The sequence below is a fragment of the Pelophylax lessonae genome (genome assembly GCF_965119305.1).
Source record: "Pelophylax lessonae genome assembly, chromosome: 6".
NCBI lineage: Eukaryota > Metazoa > Chordata > Amphibia > Anura > Ranidae > Pelophylax > Pelophylax lessonae.
Window position 1 is genome coordinate 198,982,511 of NC_138773.1, and position 19,868 is coordinate 199,002,378.

General features: G+C 42.4%; 1 protein-coding gene across 1 annotated transcript in view; it reads right to left on the reverse strand.

Moving 5' to 3' along the window:
- INO80D (INO80 complex subunit D) overlaps positions 1–19,868 on the reverse strand; it is a gene marked incomplete at its 3' end in the record, with an annotated part of 53,051 nt that overhangs the window by 9,281 nt on the left and 23,902 nt on the right. Inside the window, exons 3-8 of the mRNA XM_082262226.1 lie at positions 17,186–17,432; positions 13,627–14,369; positions 6,603–6,711; positions 5,046–5,270; positions 3,763–3,872; positions 1,744–1,877 (exon numbers count right to left, since the gene is read on the reverse strand). Coding sequence (XP_082118352.1) covers positions 1,744–1,877; positions 3,763–3,872; positions 5,046–5,270; positions 6,603–6,711; positions 13,627–14,369; positions 17,186–17,403 — 1,539 coding nt within the window. The 5' untranslated portion in view covers positions 17,404–17,432. The remainder of the gene's footprint in view (positions 1–1,743; positions 1,878–3,762; positions 3,873–5,045; positions 5,271–6,602; positions 6,712–13,626; positions 14,370–17,185; positions 17,433–19,868) is intronic.

A 19,868-nucleotide genomic window follows, 5' to 3' on the forward strand; every position in this document is an offset into this window, starting at 1 on the left:
TTAGGGGGGGAAAAAAATAAAGAAAAAAAATAAATAAAGGTATATATTTTAATAATAGGCAAGTGCTAACTGGCTAGCTTCAATATTTTCTAAATTAAAAGAGTAACTCCCTCTTTTTTAAATACTGAATCTTCTGACTTAAAGCGGAGTTCCAGCCATTTACTCACCTGTCCAACGGTCCAGCGATGCGGCCGCCGGAAGCCTCGATCCTCAACCTCGGCGCCGGCATCACTGCTGTGGGCACCCGGCTGTTACAGTTTGCGGCTTCACAGCCGGGTACCCACTGCGCATGCGCGAGTCGCGCTGCGCGCCGTGATTGGCCGGCAATCTTCTGGGACCTCTGACGTGTCCCAGAAGATTGCAGGGAGGGAGGGGGAGAGGAGAACTTCCGCTCAGGGTGCCGCGGCGCTCCGAGCGGAAGTGGGAGCGGGTACCTGTCAAAACTAGGTACCCGCTCCCCCCCCCAAAAAATGACATGCCAAATGTGGCATGTCGGGGGGTCAGGACTCCCTAAAGCGGAAGTTCCACTTTTGGGTGGAACTCCGCTTTAATAAGAAACAGACACGCACAAGTCTTCACCACTGGTGGGTCCTTTCCAGGTCTTCAAAACCTGGTGCCACCATCTTGGCTATGGGAGCTGCCTGTGAATTCCTGTTTTACAGTCAGCTCCCCACTGTGCATGCACAAGATTGAGCTGCGCTATCCAATTGGTCCCACAGCCTTATAGAACGTGCAAGGTTGCGGGCGGATCAAGCCTAGGCAGGAATTGCAGAAGTGGGAGAAGGTACGTCAGAAAAAAAAAAAGTTTACCCGCCGCAAAAAAAAACAAAAAAAAAAACAATCAAATATGTTTGGGGAAGGGGGTGAATTAGTGGTATTTTTACTTTTAAATTAAAGTTCACTTTAAGATGATGCAGATGCAGCAAATAAGAATGCCTTAACTGCAAGCTTGTTTCAGAGCAGTGTGTCCAAGTCTGGAAAGTAGAATCATAACACCCAAGCAGCTAACATTGATGGAAAGATTCACCAACAGCAGCCAGCATAATTATCGAATGACAGGTTTCCTTTAGATAACTCAGAAAGTGTGCTAAAAATCTTATTTTCAGCAAAAAAAAAGGAAGAATGAATTAGAAGAAAAAAAAATAAAAATTCACCTTTACCAGCAAGTCAGAAGGGATGAATGAATAAGTACCTAAATGCTGGTTAGATATAGTTTTTATTACAGTATGCACAAAGGGCATTGTAAAAGTTAGATTACCTCTATGATGACCACAACAGTAGCCATATACGCTCCATTCACACTTTGTTATTTGCAATCATGAGTGGAACCGCTGCATTTCCACCCATGATTCCAAATCCTTTGGCAAAAAGAGCAAAACACACAACACACGTTTGCCATTTATTCTAAATGGCACCCCAAATGCAATGGGATTTTGATGCGATTGTCGAGTGCTGCAATCGCAGCAATACACGCCTTTAAGCTCGTCACACAAGGAGCAGGAACTTCTTTTGGGCATCAAGCGCATATATGGTAGCCCAATTAAGTAAACACAGACCGATTGATAAAATTATTTCTGTACACAAAACAAAATAATGTAGCAACATAGCAATAGGTATAGTAGACAATCAAAAGAGATATAGAGAAAATATATACACACACACACACACACATACATACATACAATTTTTTTTTTCTCCTTTTCTTTCACTCCCTAAACACTGTGTTCCAGCAAGCATGCTTACCATTTTCTTAGCATGTTCTTCACAAAGGGGTGTCTGATGTGTGATGTCAAACACAGGCACAGAGCACTGCTGCCCATCAGCAAACTTCGCTGTGCAACTGGTGAAAAGCTGCTGAGAGCGGTTTGACAGGATATCTGACAGACTGTTAAGAAGAACTACAATTTGCCAACAGCAGCTATACACTGAAAAAAGAATTACACCATATAAATCCACTTATCTAACAGGAAAAGAGGGCCTCCAGCTTGGATGCACTGTATAATAACTCAAATAGTGCAGCGCAACAGATAAGGAATATTAAAAGAAAGTATATTTATCAAAATATCCATAAATGTATGATTCATAACTCCATATAGTTTTTCAAAGCTTTAAAAGTGCTTCCAATTAGGCATGCAAGTGTCAATGTGAATCAATTCATTCCACCACAGACATAAGCAGCCGCTCACCTCCTTGTTATTACCAATATGGTCTCAATACGCCTTCCCCAATAGGGGAAATAATTCCTCCAGTGGGCACTCAGCAACAACTATATGAATCCATCTGTGGCGTATATGCAGAAAAAAAACAAGACAACATCTAGTGCTCTGCTTAATAGTACAATTTATTAAAACAGGTAAAAGAACTCACAAGTCCGGCACTTGTAACAAGCGTATAGGAGGATCACTCCTAGTACAGGCTATACACCAAAAAGATGGCTGCAGGTGATGTCACTAGTGGGGCTGGGAAGCCGCGTTGCTAGACTATTGATTTTAATGGAAGGCATCCAGCTACCATGGAGCCTGAAGGTATATTTAAGAGTGGGCAGACTCCACAGCCCCATTCATACTGACGAAGTCCCTCCTATGACGTAACACGTACAGGGGAGGAACTACATTTGATGTCACCCACGGCTATCTTTTTGGTGTACAACCTGTACTATGAGCACTCATCGTATGCACTTGTTACAAGTGCGGGAATTGTAAGTTCTTTGACCCGTTTTAAGAAGTTGTACTATTAAGCAGAGAGCATTAAATGTTGCTTTGTATTGTTTCTGCATATATGCCACAGATTTATTCAGACCGTTGTTGCTCAGGACCCACTGGAGGATTTGCGTCCCCTTATTGGGGGAAGGCACATTGAGACCATATTGGTCATAACAAGGAGGTGAACAGCTGCCTATGACTGTGGTGGAGGGAATGGATTCACATTGGACACCTGCAAGCACTTCCTCACAGTGATCATAAAATTTGTGGACTTTTAAAGCTTTGAAAAACTATATGGACTTATGAATCATAAATTTAAGAATATTTTGAAGAATATATATTTTTTTATTATTCCTGATCATTTTGCGCTGCACTATTTGAGCTATTATACAGTGCATCCAGAAAGTATTCACATCACTTCACTTTGTCCACATTTTGTTATATTACAGCCTTATTCTAAAATGTATCAAATTCATTATTTTTCTCACATCTTTCGACATCTTGATCCTGATTGGAGTCCACCTGTGGTAAATTCAGTTGATTGGACATGATTTGGAAAGGCACACACCTGTCTATATAAGGTCCCACAGTTAACAGGGCATGTCAGAGCACAAACCAAGCCATAAAGTCCAAGGAATTGTCTTTAGACCTCAGAGACAGGATTGGCTCTCCTCTCACACTGTGACAGGCAACTCAGTTTACATTGTGATCAGACACAGATAAACAAGTGGTAAAGGGCCACTGTGGTTGGCCCTTTACCATGATCAGAGAATGTGTCCGATGCACACCACAGGGGGCACGTGAGAGGCGTGGTTTAGGGAGGATTTCCATGGAAGCCACACTGTATCCGTCTGTAGGCTATGGCAAGTTTAGGAAGTGGTTAAACCATAAGAGGAATCTTTAGTTGTACTTTCTAATTTATTAGTAGCATATAGTGTTAAAGCTGAATCTGCACGAATATTATACAAGTGGTTTTAGTGTAGTCTAATTTGAAGCCCCCCATAACTGCATCCACCGTACTTGGTTGATAGAAACATCCACAATGCTAGAAAAAGGATACGCTGAAAACAGTGTCTCGTGTATGGGAGGGCACGGTTTGAGCATGCTTGGCTCTTCACAGTTGCACTGCAGAGTATTGGTTCTGTTCCTCTGAGTTCTGGTTGAATAGGTCTGTTGTCAGAAATTAAACATAACCATAATTATAATACAATTATTCATAATAGGAATCTCTACTCTCTCAAAAGACAAAGACAAAACTACATTAACAATTACACATACTATGTTATTATTTTGTTAACGGTTTCAGAAACTCCGAATAAAATTTAGACAGACTATATAAACTTGTTTTTTGGGGTCCAAAACCATTCAAGATTTTTACTTTAAAATACTGTGAAGAGCATCAATGTCTTGACAGAAGGTGAACTTGTCAGGTCCACCTACATAAACTGTATAAACAAATGTTAATAAATGCAGGAAAAAAAGTACCTTTCAGCGTCTCCATGTCCATTCCCTTGTGGCTGATGAGGCCACATTATATTAAGCCCTTAGTCTAACTAGCAAGTTCAATACCTTCTATGTGCCACTGAGAGTCAGGTATTTGACAGCTGAATGAAACGGATGGAGGGGTGGGTCCAAGGTCATCCAAGGATAAAGAAGCAGATTTCAAACTTGTGCAGACACCATTTTACCAGTAATAGTAGTTTATTCACAATAGGGGGCAACTTGCTTACTTGAATTAAAAATAAAAGCTGAACTTTAGGGAAAAAAAAAAGTATATACTTCCATAGTATCAGCCCACTCCAGCCCAGTCGTGTGATATAGATCCGGTGTCAGCTGCATGAGAGAGAGGAGGGACCTTTAACAATGGCTGCACCATAGAAGCCTATGGGTGCTGTCATCACTCCAGGCTTTCACAGCAGTTGTTGGGCACTCTGTCCATTCCCCTGCAGCAGCTCCTGGCTGGTACAAGAGATCAAGTCACTGTACCAGAGTGCATTGAAAATAGGCACGTATATACACTCTTTTTTTTTTTAACGCAGGTTAGTGTAGGTGTTAGGAAGAGGGGGTGGGTTAGGATAAATTACTCTGCCTCAATGACAATAAAAGGGTTTACAACCTGATGACCTTACTGTCCAGATGGGATGTATTATCCAAAATGTAACAACTTACAAGCACAATCATTGTTTGTTACAGCTTGCAAATGCAAACGTAAAATGTGACACCAGGTTTTAGAAGCAGGTGGCTCTGCAGGTGAAACAGAATCTCCTAAAGTGCCAGGGGCAAGCTTGTCAGATAAATAGTAACATAGGTCGAAAAACTTTTGAACATTTTGCATATCCTTGCCTGGTTTTCATGTGTGCAGCCATGCTTAATTCTTGTATCAGTTGCCCTGCAGACTCCGGTTCTTTCATGGCTGCTTTCTGCAACGCTTTCCGGAATGTGTGGCGATATTTCTTATGACACGATTCTGCTCGCTCCAGGCGGCAGAGGTGCTTGTATTTCTGTTGAAAATAAGTGCAAAGTTGTGCAACCCTGGAGCTCCTGCTATGCGCTTCTTCCGCATCATGCCTACAACACAGGAGGAGAAAGAATAGAAGATGATTAGAGAATGTTCTAATTTACCTCCACTCAGTGCAAAACTACAAAAAAAAAAAAAAAGAAGAAGCAGAAGTTGTTTTGCCTTAATACTATGAGAACTATTAAAAAAAAATATTCATAATCTTCTGGTATTGATCTCTTATTTACAATTGACATCATAATTTCATGCCAGACTTAGTATTTTTGTGTTCCCACTGTCCAATAATATATTTACAGCAACAAATCTAACATCCCCTTGATATGCCACATGACCCTGTGGCGTAACGCGTAGGGGAGAGGCTTTAAGTCGTCACGACCCTCTGCACATGAGGCACTGCGGTAACTATACTCTTGGGATTACAGTCTGTATCTTGCTGGATTGGATACACATGCAGGTATAGCTTGGTGCACTATGAGCACCTGATAAATGTGAGTGCATATCTAGAGTTTTTTTTAATTAATAAATTGGTTTTAAAAAAGGATTAAAGCACTGTGTATGATGATGATTTCCTTAATTTGTATGACAGAGTGGAGGTATTGAGAGAAGACGATTTTAGAAATGAAGGGGACATTGATTATTTGTGACATCCAGAAAAAAATATTCTTTAGCCCATGTTGGTGGGATGCAAGCGCATTGAGACCATACTTACCTGCAGGGCAGCCATCAGAAAATTTGGGGCCCCTTACAAAAGCTTTAGGCCTGGGCCCCCCAGGCTTGACCACCAACATTCCCCAGGGCCTCGCAGTGTCCCTGTACCCACATGAAAAGAATGCACCAAGGGCAGGTGCTCCTCCCACCCATGCCGGACAGCTGGGCCCCTCAGGATGCCTGGGCCCCCTACATGTGTATGGGCTGTCCCCCCCTGATGGCAGTCCTGCTTACCTGTACCGTCACATATCCCAGGTGGGAGCACATCTGGTGAAGGGTGCACATATCTCACTAGGAGTGGAATTGGCACTAATCAGTGCATTGGGATCAGAAGTGAGCGAAGTGCTGACATCACTAAAAACTGTTTTATTTACCACTATTGTATCATATTGTGTGTGCAGTGACTTTTGAAGTTATTCTTTATATTCTTATTTTTAATGTATTTGTTTTTGTTCATTTATGGTGTAAAATGTTTTTCAGGCTTGTTCAGAACATACAATTGAGGTATTTTCACAGCACTGTAAGATTTTAGTTGGAAATATTGTGAAGCGTGCCACCAGTTGGTTATTATATAACCAATCTAACTAAACCAGTGCAGAGTGTTTGGATCAGTAAAAGAGGATTTTTGGTTGCTTTGTATGGTTTATTACAATAGACCCCACAGAAAAACTTACTTTTTGCAGTCGTGTTGGAGACTCTCTCGGAATGACCATGCAACTTGGTATGGAGATTCTCTATCTGATTCGTCTTGTTCCTCTCCACTATCTTCTGACCAATCCAGCCCTGTTGGGAGGGGAAAAATATCTGCATTTCATCACCTTTTAATGAAACAACCTGCAAATACCCGAGCCTGTCTTTAAATCAATTCCTATACTCTTGAGGAGTACCTGGGATCCAAAGACCAGGCTATACACCAAACCCGATTATAGAGGTTTCAAATCTTAGCTGGTTCAGCAAGGACTAGCTGAGAACAAAACTATCTATAGGTAGGCTGATTGTACCAAAGTTGATTAACCAATCGACTTGGATACAACCAGCATGCTGGGTTTAAACATGTGATTATTTCCAGAGGCTATAGCCGCTAGCAGTAATCACTGTGTTCTCTCAGCAGGGACAGCTCCCCTCATCCCCCCTACCATGAGAACACAATGGCTCTGCGGGAGGGATTCCCCTCATCAACACAATAAGTGGGGGGAATCAAGTGATTTTCTTTCCTGCAACCTGTAGTTACAAGAAAGAAAATTGCACCTTCAACAGCTGGCTCAAGACTTCTACTTTTCCCAAAATGCCTGGACACATTTACTGTCCAAAAAAGTTCTGACATTTGATAGCTGAATGACTGGGGTGTGATTTAACATCAGGAATTCAATCTCAGAAGTTGAGGCACCATTTGCAGCCTGGGGAGAAAAAAAAAAAAAAAAAAAAAAAAATCCAAGGGGCCACCTTACACACTGACCTTCAGCAGTGATAGATCGATAGAGATATTATATATAGATAAAACATATTTTATGGATAGGCAGATATGCACTTTCCCAGATATATTGGTATCGGCCCAAGAACTGGCCGATATTGTCAATATTTTTGGGACGCCATTCTGCCTTCTTAGGCCGCCTCCCTCGCCTTGGACAGCCTCGTCTGGAGTCAGGACTAGTCTCACGGGAGTGTATCACAACCATACACCCACCCACAGCAGCCCGGAGCCAGCCGGCCACCCACATCCACAGGCCCTGTACCAGCCAGCCACAGGCACTGTACCAGCGAGCCAGCCAGCCACAGGCCCTGTACACCAGTGAGCCAGCCACCCACAGGCCCTGTACCAGCGAGCCACCCACTGCCCCTGTGCCAGCCACCAACCACAGGGTGCCAGCCAGCCAGCCACACACCACAGGGTGCCAGACAGCCAGCCACCCACAGGTCCTGTACCAGCAAGCCGTAAACAGGCCCTGTGCAAGCCACCCACCACAGGGTGCCAGCAAGCCAGCCACCCACCGCAGGGTGCCAGCAAGCTAGCCACCCACCGCAGGGTGCCAGCAAGCTAGCCACCCACCGCAGGGTGCCAGCAAGCTAGCCACCCACCGCAGGGTGCCAGCAAGCCAGCCACCCACCGCAGGGTGCCAGCAAGCCAGCCACCCACCACAGGGTGCCAGCAAGCCAGCCACCCACCACAGGGTGCCAGCAAGCCATTAAGCATAAACAAAAATGAAAATTGGCTTATTTTTCAAAACTTTAAACGAGGCCGATACCAATACGTTGTGACCAAAATATCAGTATCGGCCCTGAAAAAAAACACATCGGTCTATCCCTAATCATATTATATATATATATATATATATATATATATATATATATATATATATATACATATATATATATATATATATATATACATATATATATATATATATATATATATATATATACATATATATATATATACACATAAATACATACACACACATATATATATATATATATATATATATATATATATATATATATAGCACTGCCCCCGTAAGGACTGCTTGATATTCACTTTGTGGGTTCACCCTGGTTACCAGCACATGGCCATAAGCAAAGACATTTCCTTAATTCTCCTTGGCTCAGACTCCAATAACCAGTCCAAGGGTATTTGGTTGTTTTTGTTGTTTATTGTAGAATGGGGATAGGAGAAGGAAATAGTTAGATACTTTAACTATTAACAGTGATTGAGGACTCCTATCTTCTCTGCTTTGCAATAGGTATGGAATAGCCTGCCTTCCGGATGAATAGGAATTAAGGCTCCTATCTATAAGACGACTTGATGAACAATTAGTTATCTTCAGGACACTCTCCCTAGTATCCTCTCTCTTCCTCTGCCGACTCCCGTCCACTGACTATCCTACTAGCAGGGGTAGCATGGGTTCACATACTTTGTCTTGTATGAAAAGCATGTAATTGCAACAGCAAAAACGTTCCAAAAAGCATTAACGGTTACCATTGAAGATATGCTGTTTGTGTAAATCTGTTCTTCTGAAGAGTACTGGAAAATAATCTGTCCAGCCCATGCAATAAACAGTTGAACTGTACGGACATAATTGCTTAGTCTACTCTGGCAATGTGAAAGACTGGTTTGCATAAAAAGTGAAGATCCAAATGTTCTGACACAGAACACAGATACTCTTTAATAGAACTGTGATCAGGTTCACTTGACAAACATCTGTCTTCACAAACATTTTAAAATGTGCCAGATGCTTGTAGGTTTTCTGTTCATACTGCTGACTAAACACGCAAAACAAAGAAATCTGCAACATAGCAAAGACCAACAACATCTTACTTTACTCTGAGCACATTTCGGTTTTAAAAAAAAAAAAAAACAAAAAGAAAAAAAAAAAACTTAAAAATCGAAAAGAAAAGCGGTTTGCATTGCCCTGTAAAACACGGCATTTCATTCTACAAGTAAATAATCGGTCTTAAAGCCCAACTCTAGCCAAAACTTTCTAACATTTAGGGGATCATGAGGAAGGGTTAAAAACAAGTCTGTGTGCCTATAGGGGAAAGTTATTCCCACTTTCTGTCATTGCAAAAAAGTCATTTTTATTTCTTTCATAGTCCTCTGTTCCAGTGGTACTAGAATAGACTGCCTGCTGCTGCATTCATGCAGTCTTTTTCCCATCAACTGCAATGGAGAGAAAAAAAAAAAATGGGGGGGGGGGGGCTAGTCTCACTAGATTGGGTGCTTTAAATCAAGGCAAGTGCACACTACAAAAGGATATGCTGTGTTCAGTTTTCATTTAAAAAAAATATACTTTAACCACTTGACCTCCAGAGGTTTTACCCCCCCCCTTCATGGCCAGGTAATTTCTTGCGGCACTGTTACTTTAAGGGACAATTGCGCAGTCATGCAACGCTGTACCCAAATTAAATTTATGTAATTTTAGCACAACAATAGAGCTTTCTTTTGGTGGTATTTGATCACCACAGCAGCGGTTTTTATTTTTTTCGCTATAAACAAAAAAAGACTGCCAATTTCGAAAACAAAATAATATTTTTTACTTTCTGCTATAGAACATATCCAATTTAAAAAAAAAAGTTCAATAAATTCAGATTTCTTCATAAATTTAGGCCAATATGTATTCGGATAATTTTTGGTAAAAAAAAATCCCAATAAGCATATACTGATTGGTTTGTGCAAAAGTTAGTTATATAGTCCACAAACTATGGGATCTTTATTAGAAGTTTTTATTTTTTGATTTTTTTTAACTAGTAATGGCAATAAAAAGTTGAACATAAAGTTCAGAAGGTGGGACTTTATATGAGGCTATGCCCATGGGGATAGATGCCTCCATCCCTGGTCATATAAATATAAGGGGAAAGAAAAAATTAAATTGGTAAAAAAGGGGTTCATCGGGCAGTGGGCTTGTTAAAAAGATAATATAGTAGAAACATAATAAATTAACAGAACATTATTGTAAATTGGTACAGGCAGTCCATTGCCAAAAGCGTAACTAACAGGGGAAAAAATAAAAAAGGGGGGGAAATGGGACTTTGTGTGAAGTGTGTGAACAAGCGGTTGGTAATAAGAATGGTAAAATCACTAATAAAAGAAAGAAACAAGTTTATTAATAAATGTAAACTTGTATAACATTGCATAGTACATACATATAATGCTCAAATCCATTATACAGTACAGGGCATAATAAATGAAAACACATATTGCGATGATAAAAATGTACATAAAATCAGAGGTAACTATAGGTAAGCATATATAAAGTTCAAATAAATGGTATAGTAAAGGATGCATCAATAGTAGGCTTGACGTGTTTCGTGGACAATTCCACTTTATCAAGAGCAAATGCATCTTACAAAGGATTCAGTAGTAGAGTCAATGTTCAATAATAGAAGAACATCCTGAAGCATTGGTCCAGAGGGCAAAACATCCATGCTGGGAGCTGTGGGAGCCCACTCAGCAGCCATAACAGGGCACATCAGGAGGACACTCAGGGAAAGCGTGATAGAACCAAGGTGATGAGTAGGGGACTCTCCTTGGTTCTATCACGCTTTCCCTGAGTGTCCTGATGTGCCCTGTTATGGCTGCTGAGTGGGCTCCCACAGCTCCCGGCATGGATGTTTTGCCCTCTGGACCAATGCTTCAGGATGTTCTTATATCATTGAACATTGACTCTACTACTGAATCTTTTGTAAGATGCATTTGCTCTTGATAAAGTGGAATTGTCCACAAAACGCGTCAAGCCTACTATCGATGCATCCTTTACTATACCATTTATTTGGACTTTATAAGTTACCTCTGATTTTATGCACATTTTATCATCGCAATATGCGTTTTCATTTATTATGCCTGTACTGTATCATGGATTTGAGCATTATATGTATTTACTATGTAATTTATGCAATGTTATACAAGTATACATGATTAAACTTGTTTCTTTCTTTTATCAGTGACTTTATCATTCTTATTGCCAACCCCTTGTTCATACACTTCACACAAAGTCCCATTTCCCCCCCCCCCCCCCTTTTTTTTTTTTTATTGTTTCTCCTGTTACGCTTTTGGCAATGGGCTGCCTGTACCAATTTACAATAATGTACTGTCAATTTATTATGTTTCTACTATATTATCTTTTTAACAAGCCCACTGCCTGATGAACCCCTTTTTTACCAATTTTATTTTTTCTTTCCCCTTCTATTTATAAAACTAGTAATGGCGGCGATCAGTGAATTTTAGCGGGATTGCGATATTCTGACACTGGCATGAATACAGTGTTCACTGCCAAAAATATGCACTGTCACTGTACTAATGATACTGGCTGGGAAGGGGTTAAACAGCTAGCGTGATCAAAGTGTTACTATATGCTTAGCCAGTGTTTGTGTACACAATGTGTGGTGCTTTTACTAAGAGAAGTGATCTCTTTCCTTGCTGATTGGCGGGTGTCGGCGGACATCCATTGGCCAGCACCCGCTGATCGGCTTGTGCTGTGTCTAATCACAGAGTCACCGGCGGCGAGTGCGTGCGCCCCCTACACAGAAGTGCCAGATCCCGTACTAGGTACGTGACCTGCCACAGAAGAGCCGCTCTGCCACCGTAAATCTAAGTGATGCTGTCGACAAGCTGTTAATGTGACACAGATTGTAACTTTTACTGTTGGGAGGAATTTATCTCCCGCCCCCCTGCACAACTGCAACAGAAAAGCACCTGTGCCAACGTTACAATCTTTACAGAGCTTTGAGCTGCTACACAGACAGGTCCACAGCACACTTGTGGGCAAAGGGAACATTTTTCCAGTAAGCTATAAACTCAGGTTTTCCTTGCTGTGTCCGTATTGAGGAAAACAGGTGTCAGGAACAAAAAGGGAGGGAAAATTTCCTTAAAAAGGTAAACTGGCAGCACGAAGGGTCGATGCACACTGGGCTTTAAAAAAATAAATAAGATAAAAATGACTGCTTCTACAGAGTTTAGCGTTTTTGCCTGTAGATTCAGCTCAATGTTATCCTATGTGCCCACGCACATTAGACATTCAAGGCAGAAAAAAAAAAAAAAAAAAAACCCCTTTGAGACTGCGTTTTAGAGAGGAGTTTTCGATCAGTAAAAATACACTAAAAACTCCTAAAACGTATGTACAAAAATGCTCTATAACCACTTGCCGACCACCTGGAATGTACTGCGGGTGAGCGGCCTCTGTAGGCAATGCAATGTACCAGTATTTTGCTGCCTACTTCTGGGTTTAGGGCATGCACATGCACGCTCGACTCTCGCTGTGATTGTACAAAGCGGGAGCCTGTCAGCAAGTCCTAACCAATGATTTAATGCCCGAGGCCTGCTGTGTACATTCACAGCCCAGAGCCCTGTGTTGGCAAACAACACAGAGCTCTGTACAAAGGGAGCGATTTGTCAGTTTCTCATCCCTGCAAAACTTTTTTTAAGCCCAGTGTGCATGAACCTGAAAAACTAGCCAATAATGGAGGTGAGAAGTGGATCCCTCTCCTTTCCCTCTACACATGCCACTGTCAGAATACACCGATTTGTCGCTGCAGTCACTGATCGAAAAAAAAATTTCAACATGGCCCTTCAACGGAAGTCAAACAAACAACGGAGACAGCAAGGACAGCCACACACTGATTACAAATTGGCAGGTTCCAGTCCCAGTTGAACCAGCCAGCTTTCAATTAGTGTATGGCCAGCTTTAGGCTCCAACCCTTCTGCATTATACACAAAACTTCAAGTATGATCTGGGAGTTGAGATTTACTGTATTTATCGGCGTATAACATGCACTTTTTCCTCCTAAAAATGGAGGAAAAAAAGCAACAGTGCGTGTTATATGCCGATATAAAAAGAAAAAAATAGGCCAGGAAGCAGCGCCGATAGGTAGAAAGGGCCAGGGAGAAGGAAGGATGAGCAGTCATTGGAAGTACCGCCTCCTATGCCGAGACGTGTCCTCGGCCCGGCCCGCCCCCTTCTACCTCTTAGCGCTGCTTTCTGGCCTTTTTTAAAATTAGTGTGACTGGCGCTGGCGAGGACATTGCGCTGGCGAGGCTGCATTCATGGGCACTGCACTGGTGAGACTGCATTTGATTTTGTTCTGAGTTCAAAGCTGTTCATTTTAAAATTTCAGCTTTTTTCCTGAAATTTCTCTCCTAAAATTTAGGTGCGTGTTATACACCGATAAATACGGTAATTACACTTGAATGCCACTATTCAGACTTACCCAAATGCGGGAACAAATCGTTTTCTAGTTGCCGTTTTTGTGTGCACAATTTCATCAGTCGCTGCAACCGACTGACACAGGAGGAATAGGTTGGTAAGGCTGTGGCAGTCACCTGGATTTTGTCAGATCGTGGTGGGTCTGTAGAGAGCGGTGGGGCAGAAAGAGGTCTCTTATTAGACAAATTTCTGGTTTGTGCTAATGTGTGCATTACGGGCGATGCTCCCTGTACTGGTAAGCTGGTATTCTGAGGTTGAGGTGACGTACAAGTTAGGCTCTGTGTTAGCCCAGTAGATTTCAGCGATGTTGGTACAGGCTGTACTAGCATTTGCTGCTCTTGAAGAGACAAAGGTTGCAGCTGAGAAGGTGCAGGGTGAGGGCTAAAGTGCTCTTGTTGAACTTTTAAAATCTCTGACTCTTTCTGACGCTGTCGATTCTGTGCCAACTTGCTCTGCAACTTCTTCTTTATAGAAGTCCCTTTCCGAAGCTCTTCTTCTTCCTCCTCCACAGTGAAAGAATCATCCAAGTCTGTTTCCAGGTAATGGAGGGGGAGTCTGGCCCCAGGAGGGGAAAGGGTCATCCCATCCAGTCCATTGGGCATCTTCAAGGCCTGGGTGGGCACTGTTAAACTGAAGGCCACGGTTTCCATTTGATTCCTAGCCTTTACCTCCTCCAGTGCATCATTTTTTTTCTTCCTTTCTTTTTTGGGAATAAAGCCCAGTACCTGCAGGTGACTGTTGCAGTACCTTGTGAATAGAAAAGTAAAAAAAGGAAGAAAGGAATGAATATTAGCACTCCATCAGCAAGGAATACTAAAAAACACATTTTTGATAACGTAAAAACTATTTTAGATTTTTAGGCCTAATTAATGCCAGCAGTTCACCGAGGCTGTCCCTGTTCTCGCTGATTAGAAAACAGTCCTGATGCTGGCCAATTTCTAATAAACTTTTGTTAAGAATTAGGAGACTGCAATGTGCAGCAGTAGTGAAGTTTCCCAGAACAACACTTTTAGGCCTAGTACACACGGGCTGAACGTCAGACAACATTGGCCAGTTCAATAAAAACCATACGGCCCGTGTGTATGGCAACCAGTCCGACAAAAGCTGGCCGAACCAGCAGCTGACTGGCTCCTGATCAGCGCTCAGCCAATGGCTAAAAGCACTGACTGCAGTGTTGTGCGGGAGGAGGAGGGGGGGAGGTTGTCTGTCAGACTCAGAACACAATAGAAAAACAGGGGAGATCACTGTACTAACATCGGATTGTCTACTAGCCTTTAATGAGAAAGAATTGGCTGAATTGTGAAGCCCCTTTCACACAGGTGGATTGTTCAGATCCGCCTGTCCATTTTTTTGGTGGATCTAAAAGGATGCCCCATGCATCTCTATGGGGCATCGGATGTCAGCGGAGACATGTCTGCTGGCATCTGATCCGGTCCGTCAAATCTGGGCAGATGGAAACCCTATTGTCCATCCGTCCAGCGGATCGGATGAGAATGGACAGACGGTCCATCCTCATCTGATTCCCCCATAGAGAACAGAGGGGACCTGACAGCTCTGTGTCCGCACACAGAGCTGTCATCCGCCTGCTTAGCGGGGGATCCATTCCCCGCTGAGATAAACGGAGTCCGCCGACGGACTCCCCAGTGTGAAAAGGGCCTAAGAAAGAGAAAAAAAAAAAAAAAAAAGAAGGAGATCACCGATGATAAAGCTGGCCAGCAGTAGGACAATTTTAATGAGTAATGCTAGGCCCAAATATTCTAATGAGAAAGACCATATATACTAAGGAGACAGGTGCAGTGATTGTGAGCAATATCATTTGAGGTAGCTTTGGCTGCTTTTTTTTTGCACCAAGTTTTTTTTTTCTTTTTAAATGATGCAGCAATTTGCTACAAACAAAAGGGAGCTCCAAGAACAGATGGTCAGTAAAACGTGACTGCTGTACTTTGAGCGCCCAATAAGAACAACAAAGGCAGCAAAGGGGTTGATTTCCCAAAGGTATAGTAATCAATAATCCCAACTGATCTTAAAGGAGAAGTATGGTCAAAGCTTGTTTGGGTCACTCATTTCTTGACTCCTGTAACCCAGATCCAGCTGACAGCAGCTCTGCAGAGATCCCAATAATATTGTCGGAATCCAGCCTTAGTCTCCCAGCACATCTACACCGACAATATGGCTGCTCTGAGCCCCTCTTTGATAGAGAGGGAGCTGGATTGCTTGCCATAGTTCAAACGTCACACAGTGTATTTTTTTTTTTAAACAATATCTCACATGTGAATTTGCATAGCTTTATGCTAACAGCCCAAATCTGGAACTCACAGGATACGCCTCGAACCCTCCCTAAACTGTAGTACTATAGGAGACCTGTCTCTGCCTGAATACTGATGGGACAAAACTTCAGCATTTGCTAGGAGTGTCAACCTTGCCGTCACCTTATGCTTCTCCCACATTACTATAGGCAGCCCATCATAGTGACGGAGCAATAGGAATCTACAAGGGTGGGAAGAGTGCAAATGCCAAAACCAAGAAAAGTCCTGATCCGGGAAAAAAAAAAAAAAAAATAGTTTTGAAGCACTGAAACCTGCTTCAGCATGTGCAGATACATCTAGGTGCCTGTGCTTTACACCTGCCATCAGTGTATTTTAAAGTTAAAAAGGAGAAATCCGCCTTAAAAAAAATAATAACACATATATATTTATATTTATTAGTACAAAAAGCAATAATGTGCAATTATTTTTTGCATTGGAGTCTGTAATGCATTGAAACTGCAATCAGTAGATCATAGTGCTCAACCTGTTGCCCTCCAGCTGTTGCGGAACTACAGGTCCCATGAGGCATTGCAAGCCTCTGACGGTTACAAGCCCGATTCCCAAAGGCAGAAGCATGATGGGAATTGTAGTTCTGCAACAACTGGTGGGGGGGGCACAGATTGAGCACCCATGCAGTAGATTGTAGGTGCAATGCTCTTGCAGATTCTCTCTCTAGCTCAGGTCCATATCAAGGTACAGGATTTTGGTTACAGAGCTTGAGAAAGTATCAAGTGTCGTGACGTCACCCCACTTTTGCTCAATTGAAGACTACAGTAACTTTTGTCACAGCGGAACATGGAACTTGTGTTTCAATTCACAACTCTCTGAATGAATGAACAGCTGTGCTGCCGAATTTATAGATGACAGGGTTTAGCCGGGAGGTGGCTCATGGGGAGGAACCCATAAGATCTGCAAGTGTGGGGGTAGAAGGCTGTAGACAAAATATTGGTTTACCATGAAACTCTGACCAAAAGGCGGATTGACCCTTTAAAGTTAAAGATTTCCACCGATACTAAATCTTCAGCGATCCCTCCCTGATCCTGCCTCTAGCATAGCAGCACATTGACAAATGCCCCTGTGTGACTTCAGCTCTGCTTTTAAACAACCAACATTAGTTACTATATTACATACTTCACATTATGGCAAGTGCTCCTGGGGCCATTGGGCGATTTCAGTTCTGCTGTATATTCTACACAGACTAATGGTTAATGGTAGTTGTGTTCTATATCAGCTTATAATGAAGTCAGTTGGACATACCTACGGTCTTCGGATTTAGGGATGGGATTGGTGCAGCGCTGGCTGTTGTACTTGGCCACATATTCACATTGCTTGAAGGGAGCTGTCTTGTCCTCTAGAACATGTCTGATACAGAAGGCATAGCCATTGAGTCTCCTCTGCTTGCAGAGTTTGGGACTGTAGGAGCATAGGGGCTTATTGTCAACCTCGGAAAAGTGTATGTGTTTGCCTTCATACATCACGTGACTCTGTTCCTTGTGAACATCAGCTGGAAAACAAAAAAGAGAAAAAAGTTAAAGGCTTATCTTATGTATGTGTAAAAATGAAGTGGTCAATATAGTCAAATGACAAAAATGATTATTTTGCATTTTTACATTGGACCAATAAAACCATTCATGAATATACCTGTGGGATCACTACTACAGTGATTGCTGATATCTTTTGGGTCCTCTGCTAAGCTACTGCCCTGCTGCTTAGTTAACACAGGAGGTCACTTCACAGGAGCCATTCAGAAAACACTTTGCATTTTAATCAATAAATTCACTGCTAAAAACCGCAAAGGGGTTGATTAACTAAAACTGCAAAGTGCAATCTCTAGTACAACTGTGCATGATAGCCAATCTGCTTCTAACTTCAGCTTATTCAGTTAGGCCCCTTTCACACATACGGGCCGTTCAGTTCATCAGTTCAGTCACGTCAAAATGTATCAGTTTTCCTCCGTTTTTCGTCCGACGTCATCCATTTTCCGTCCGACGCCATCCGTTTTTTTTGGACGGATGAAAAATAGGGCAGTCAACGGATGGATGAAAAATGGAAGAAGGGACAGCATGTGTGAAAGGGGCCTTAAGCTTTGACAAAAAACCTGGAAGCCGATAGGTTTCTATGCAGAGCTGAACCAGATTTTGTACTCTCCAGTTTGAGTAGATCAACCCCACAGTGGATGTTCCCTGAATGTAACCCATCCCAAAACGATGCCCTCTATGTTCCCCAAGCAGCAGGAAAGTTGCTGGGCATGGAACCAGAAAGCTAATCAAGATCACTGTAGTAGCAGTACATACTACAGTGATTTCCAGCTTCCGCAGACATTTCCAGGTTTTACACATGCATACCTAAAATGATTCTGATAGCATTCTTCACATTAAATGGAGCTTCACCCAAAAAGGGAGGGGGGGGGGGTCACACTTTATGCCCCCCACCTCCCACCACCACCACATTTGGCAAGTAATTTTTTCGGGGGAGGAAGCGGATCTCTAGTTTTAAACAGGTATCCCACTCACTCCTGCTTGGATTGCTTAGGCGAAGGGCTCTTCTCTCCCTCCTTCTCTGTAATCTTCTGGGAAACATCACAGGTCCCAGAAGACTGCAGGGACCATTCACAAAAAGCAGCGCAACTTGCGCAGTGGGCAGCCAGCTGGGAAGCCACAAGCAGCCGAGCTGGCTGTGTACAGTTCAGACGCCGATGCCGGGACCCGGAAAACTAGTAAGAACTAGCCCAGGTGAGGACGGCGCTAGATACCTGGAAAGGTTAAGTGTCTGGTTATAAAAAGTCATCAGTTACAGCATTTGAAGTTACTGACTTTATTTATTTTTTACAGTGGAGAATCTTTTTAAAAAGGTATAAAAATGTCCCATTGGTTTAATTGTCCCCTCACTTTGCCACTGGCTCTTGCTGCGGTCAATGAAATCCAGTAAAGGAGGGAGCAGGGGCGGGGCCGAGCAATGCTGGGTATGTCTATAGATGCACAGAGTTTGGCTCGGTACCAAGCCCACATGTGCGCCTTCCATAGGAACCGGCTTTTTATTGTGGAACACCGAAAACAGGAGGAGCCAGGAGCGCTGGCAGGAGACCTGAGAAGAGCAGGTTTGGGGCTCACTTTGTGCAATACCAGTGCAAAGCACATGCAAGTATACAATGTTTTTTTCTCAATTAAAATAAAACACATTTAAGCTTAAGACTGGTCATATATTATACAATTTTCCTTTAGATTTACCAAAACCCTAAACACTTTCAATTTGTTTGCAATCAGGCAGGCTCTTGCACTACACAGTTGAAGCTAAATCTATAGGAAATGGAAAAGGAAAATTGTAGAATGTATGGCCAGCTTTACAATCACTTTAAATTGGTCCAAACTGGACCAATGTAACTTGGCAAAAATATGGATAGCTGAAATTAAGGTTTAAAGAATTCCATACAAATGAAATGGTAAGTTGGAATAACCGCCCAGGCTGATGAATTGAAAGAATCAATCATTCCAGCTCAACGTCTCACCACTGGGTCTCTTGACAGTGTTATGCTTCAGGTGCCGTAGGAGGGTTGGGGAGGCGTTTAGGCAGCATACAGAATTCAGGAATGGGTCAGGAAACCAGGCAGAAACCATAAAGGAATAACTGCAGACCAAGATAACAGGGATTACATCGGATCTTATTATCCTGGTGTAATGCAAGAAAAAAAAAAAAAGAAGAAGCCAGAACGGTCTGCATCAAGAGGGATTTTTTGGGGTTTAATTAAAATGAATATTCTTGCATTGTATGGGAGGAGATCAAGAGCCAGCCCACATTTCACAGTGTGAGGGAGAGCGCCATCTGCTGAGGGAGTGAAGAATAAGGTATGTCAACTCATTCATCCTCACCTAGGCAAAGAGTAGTTAAAGTGATTGTAAAGTGTAGTACTTTAAAAAACAAATATGTTATACTTACCTCCTCT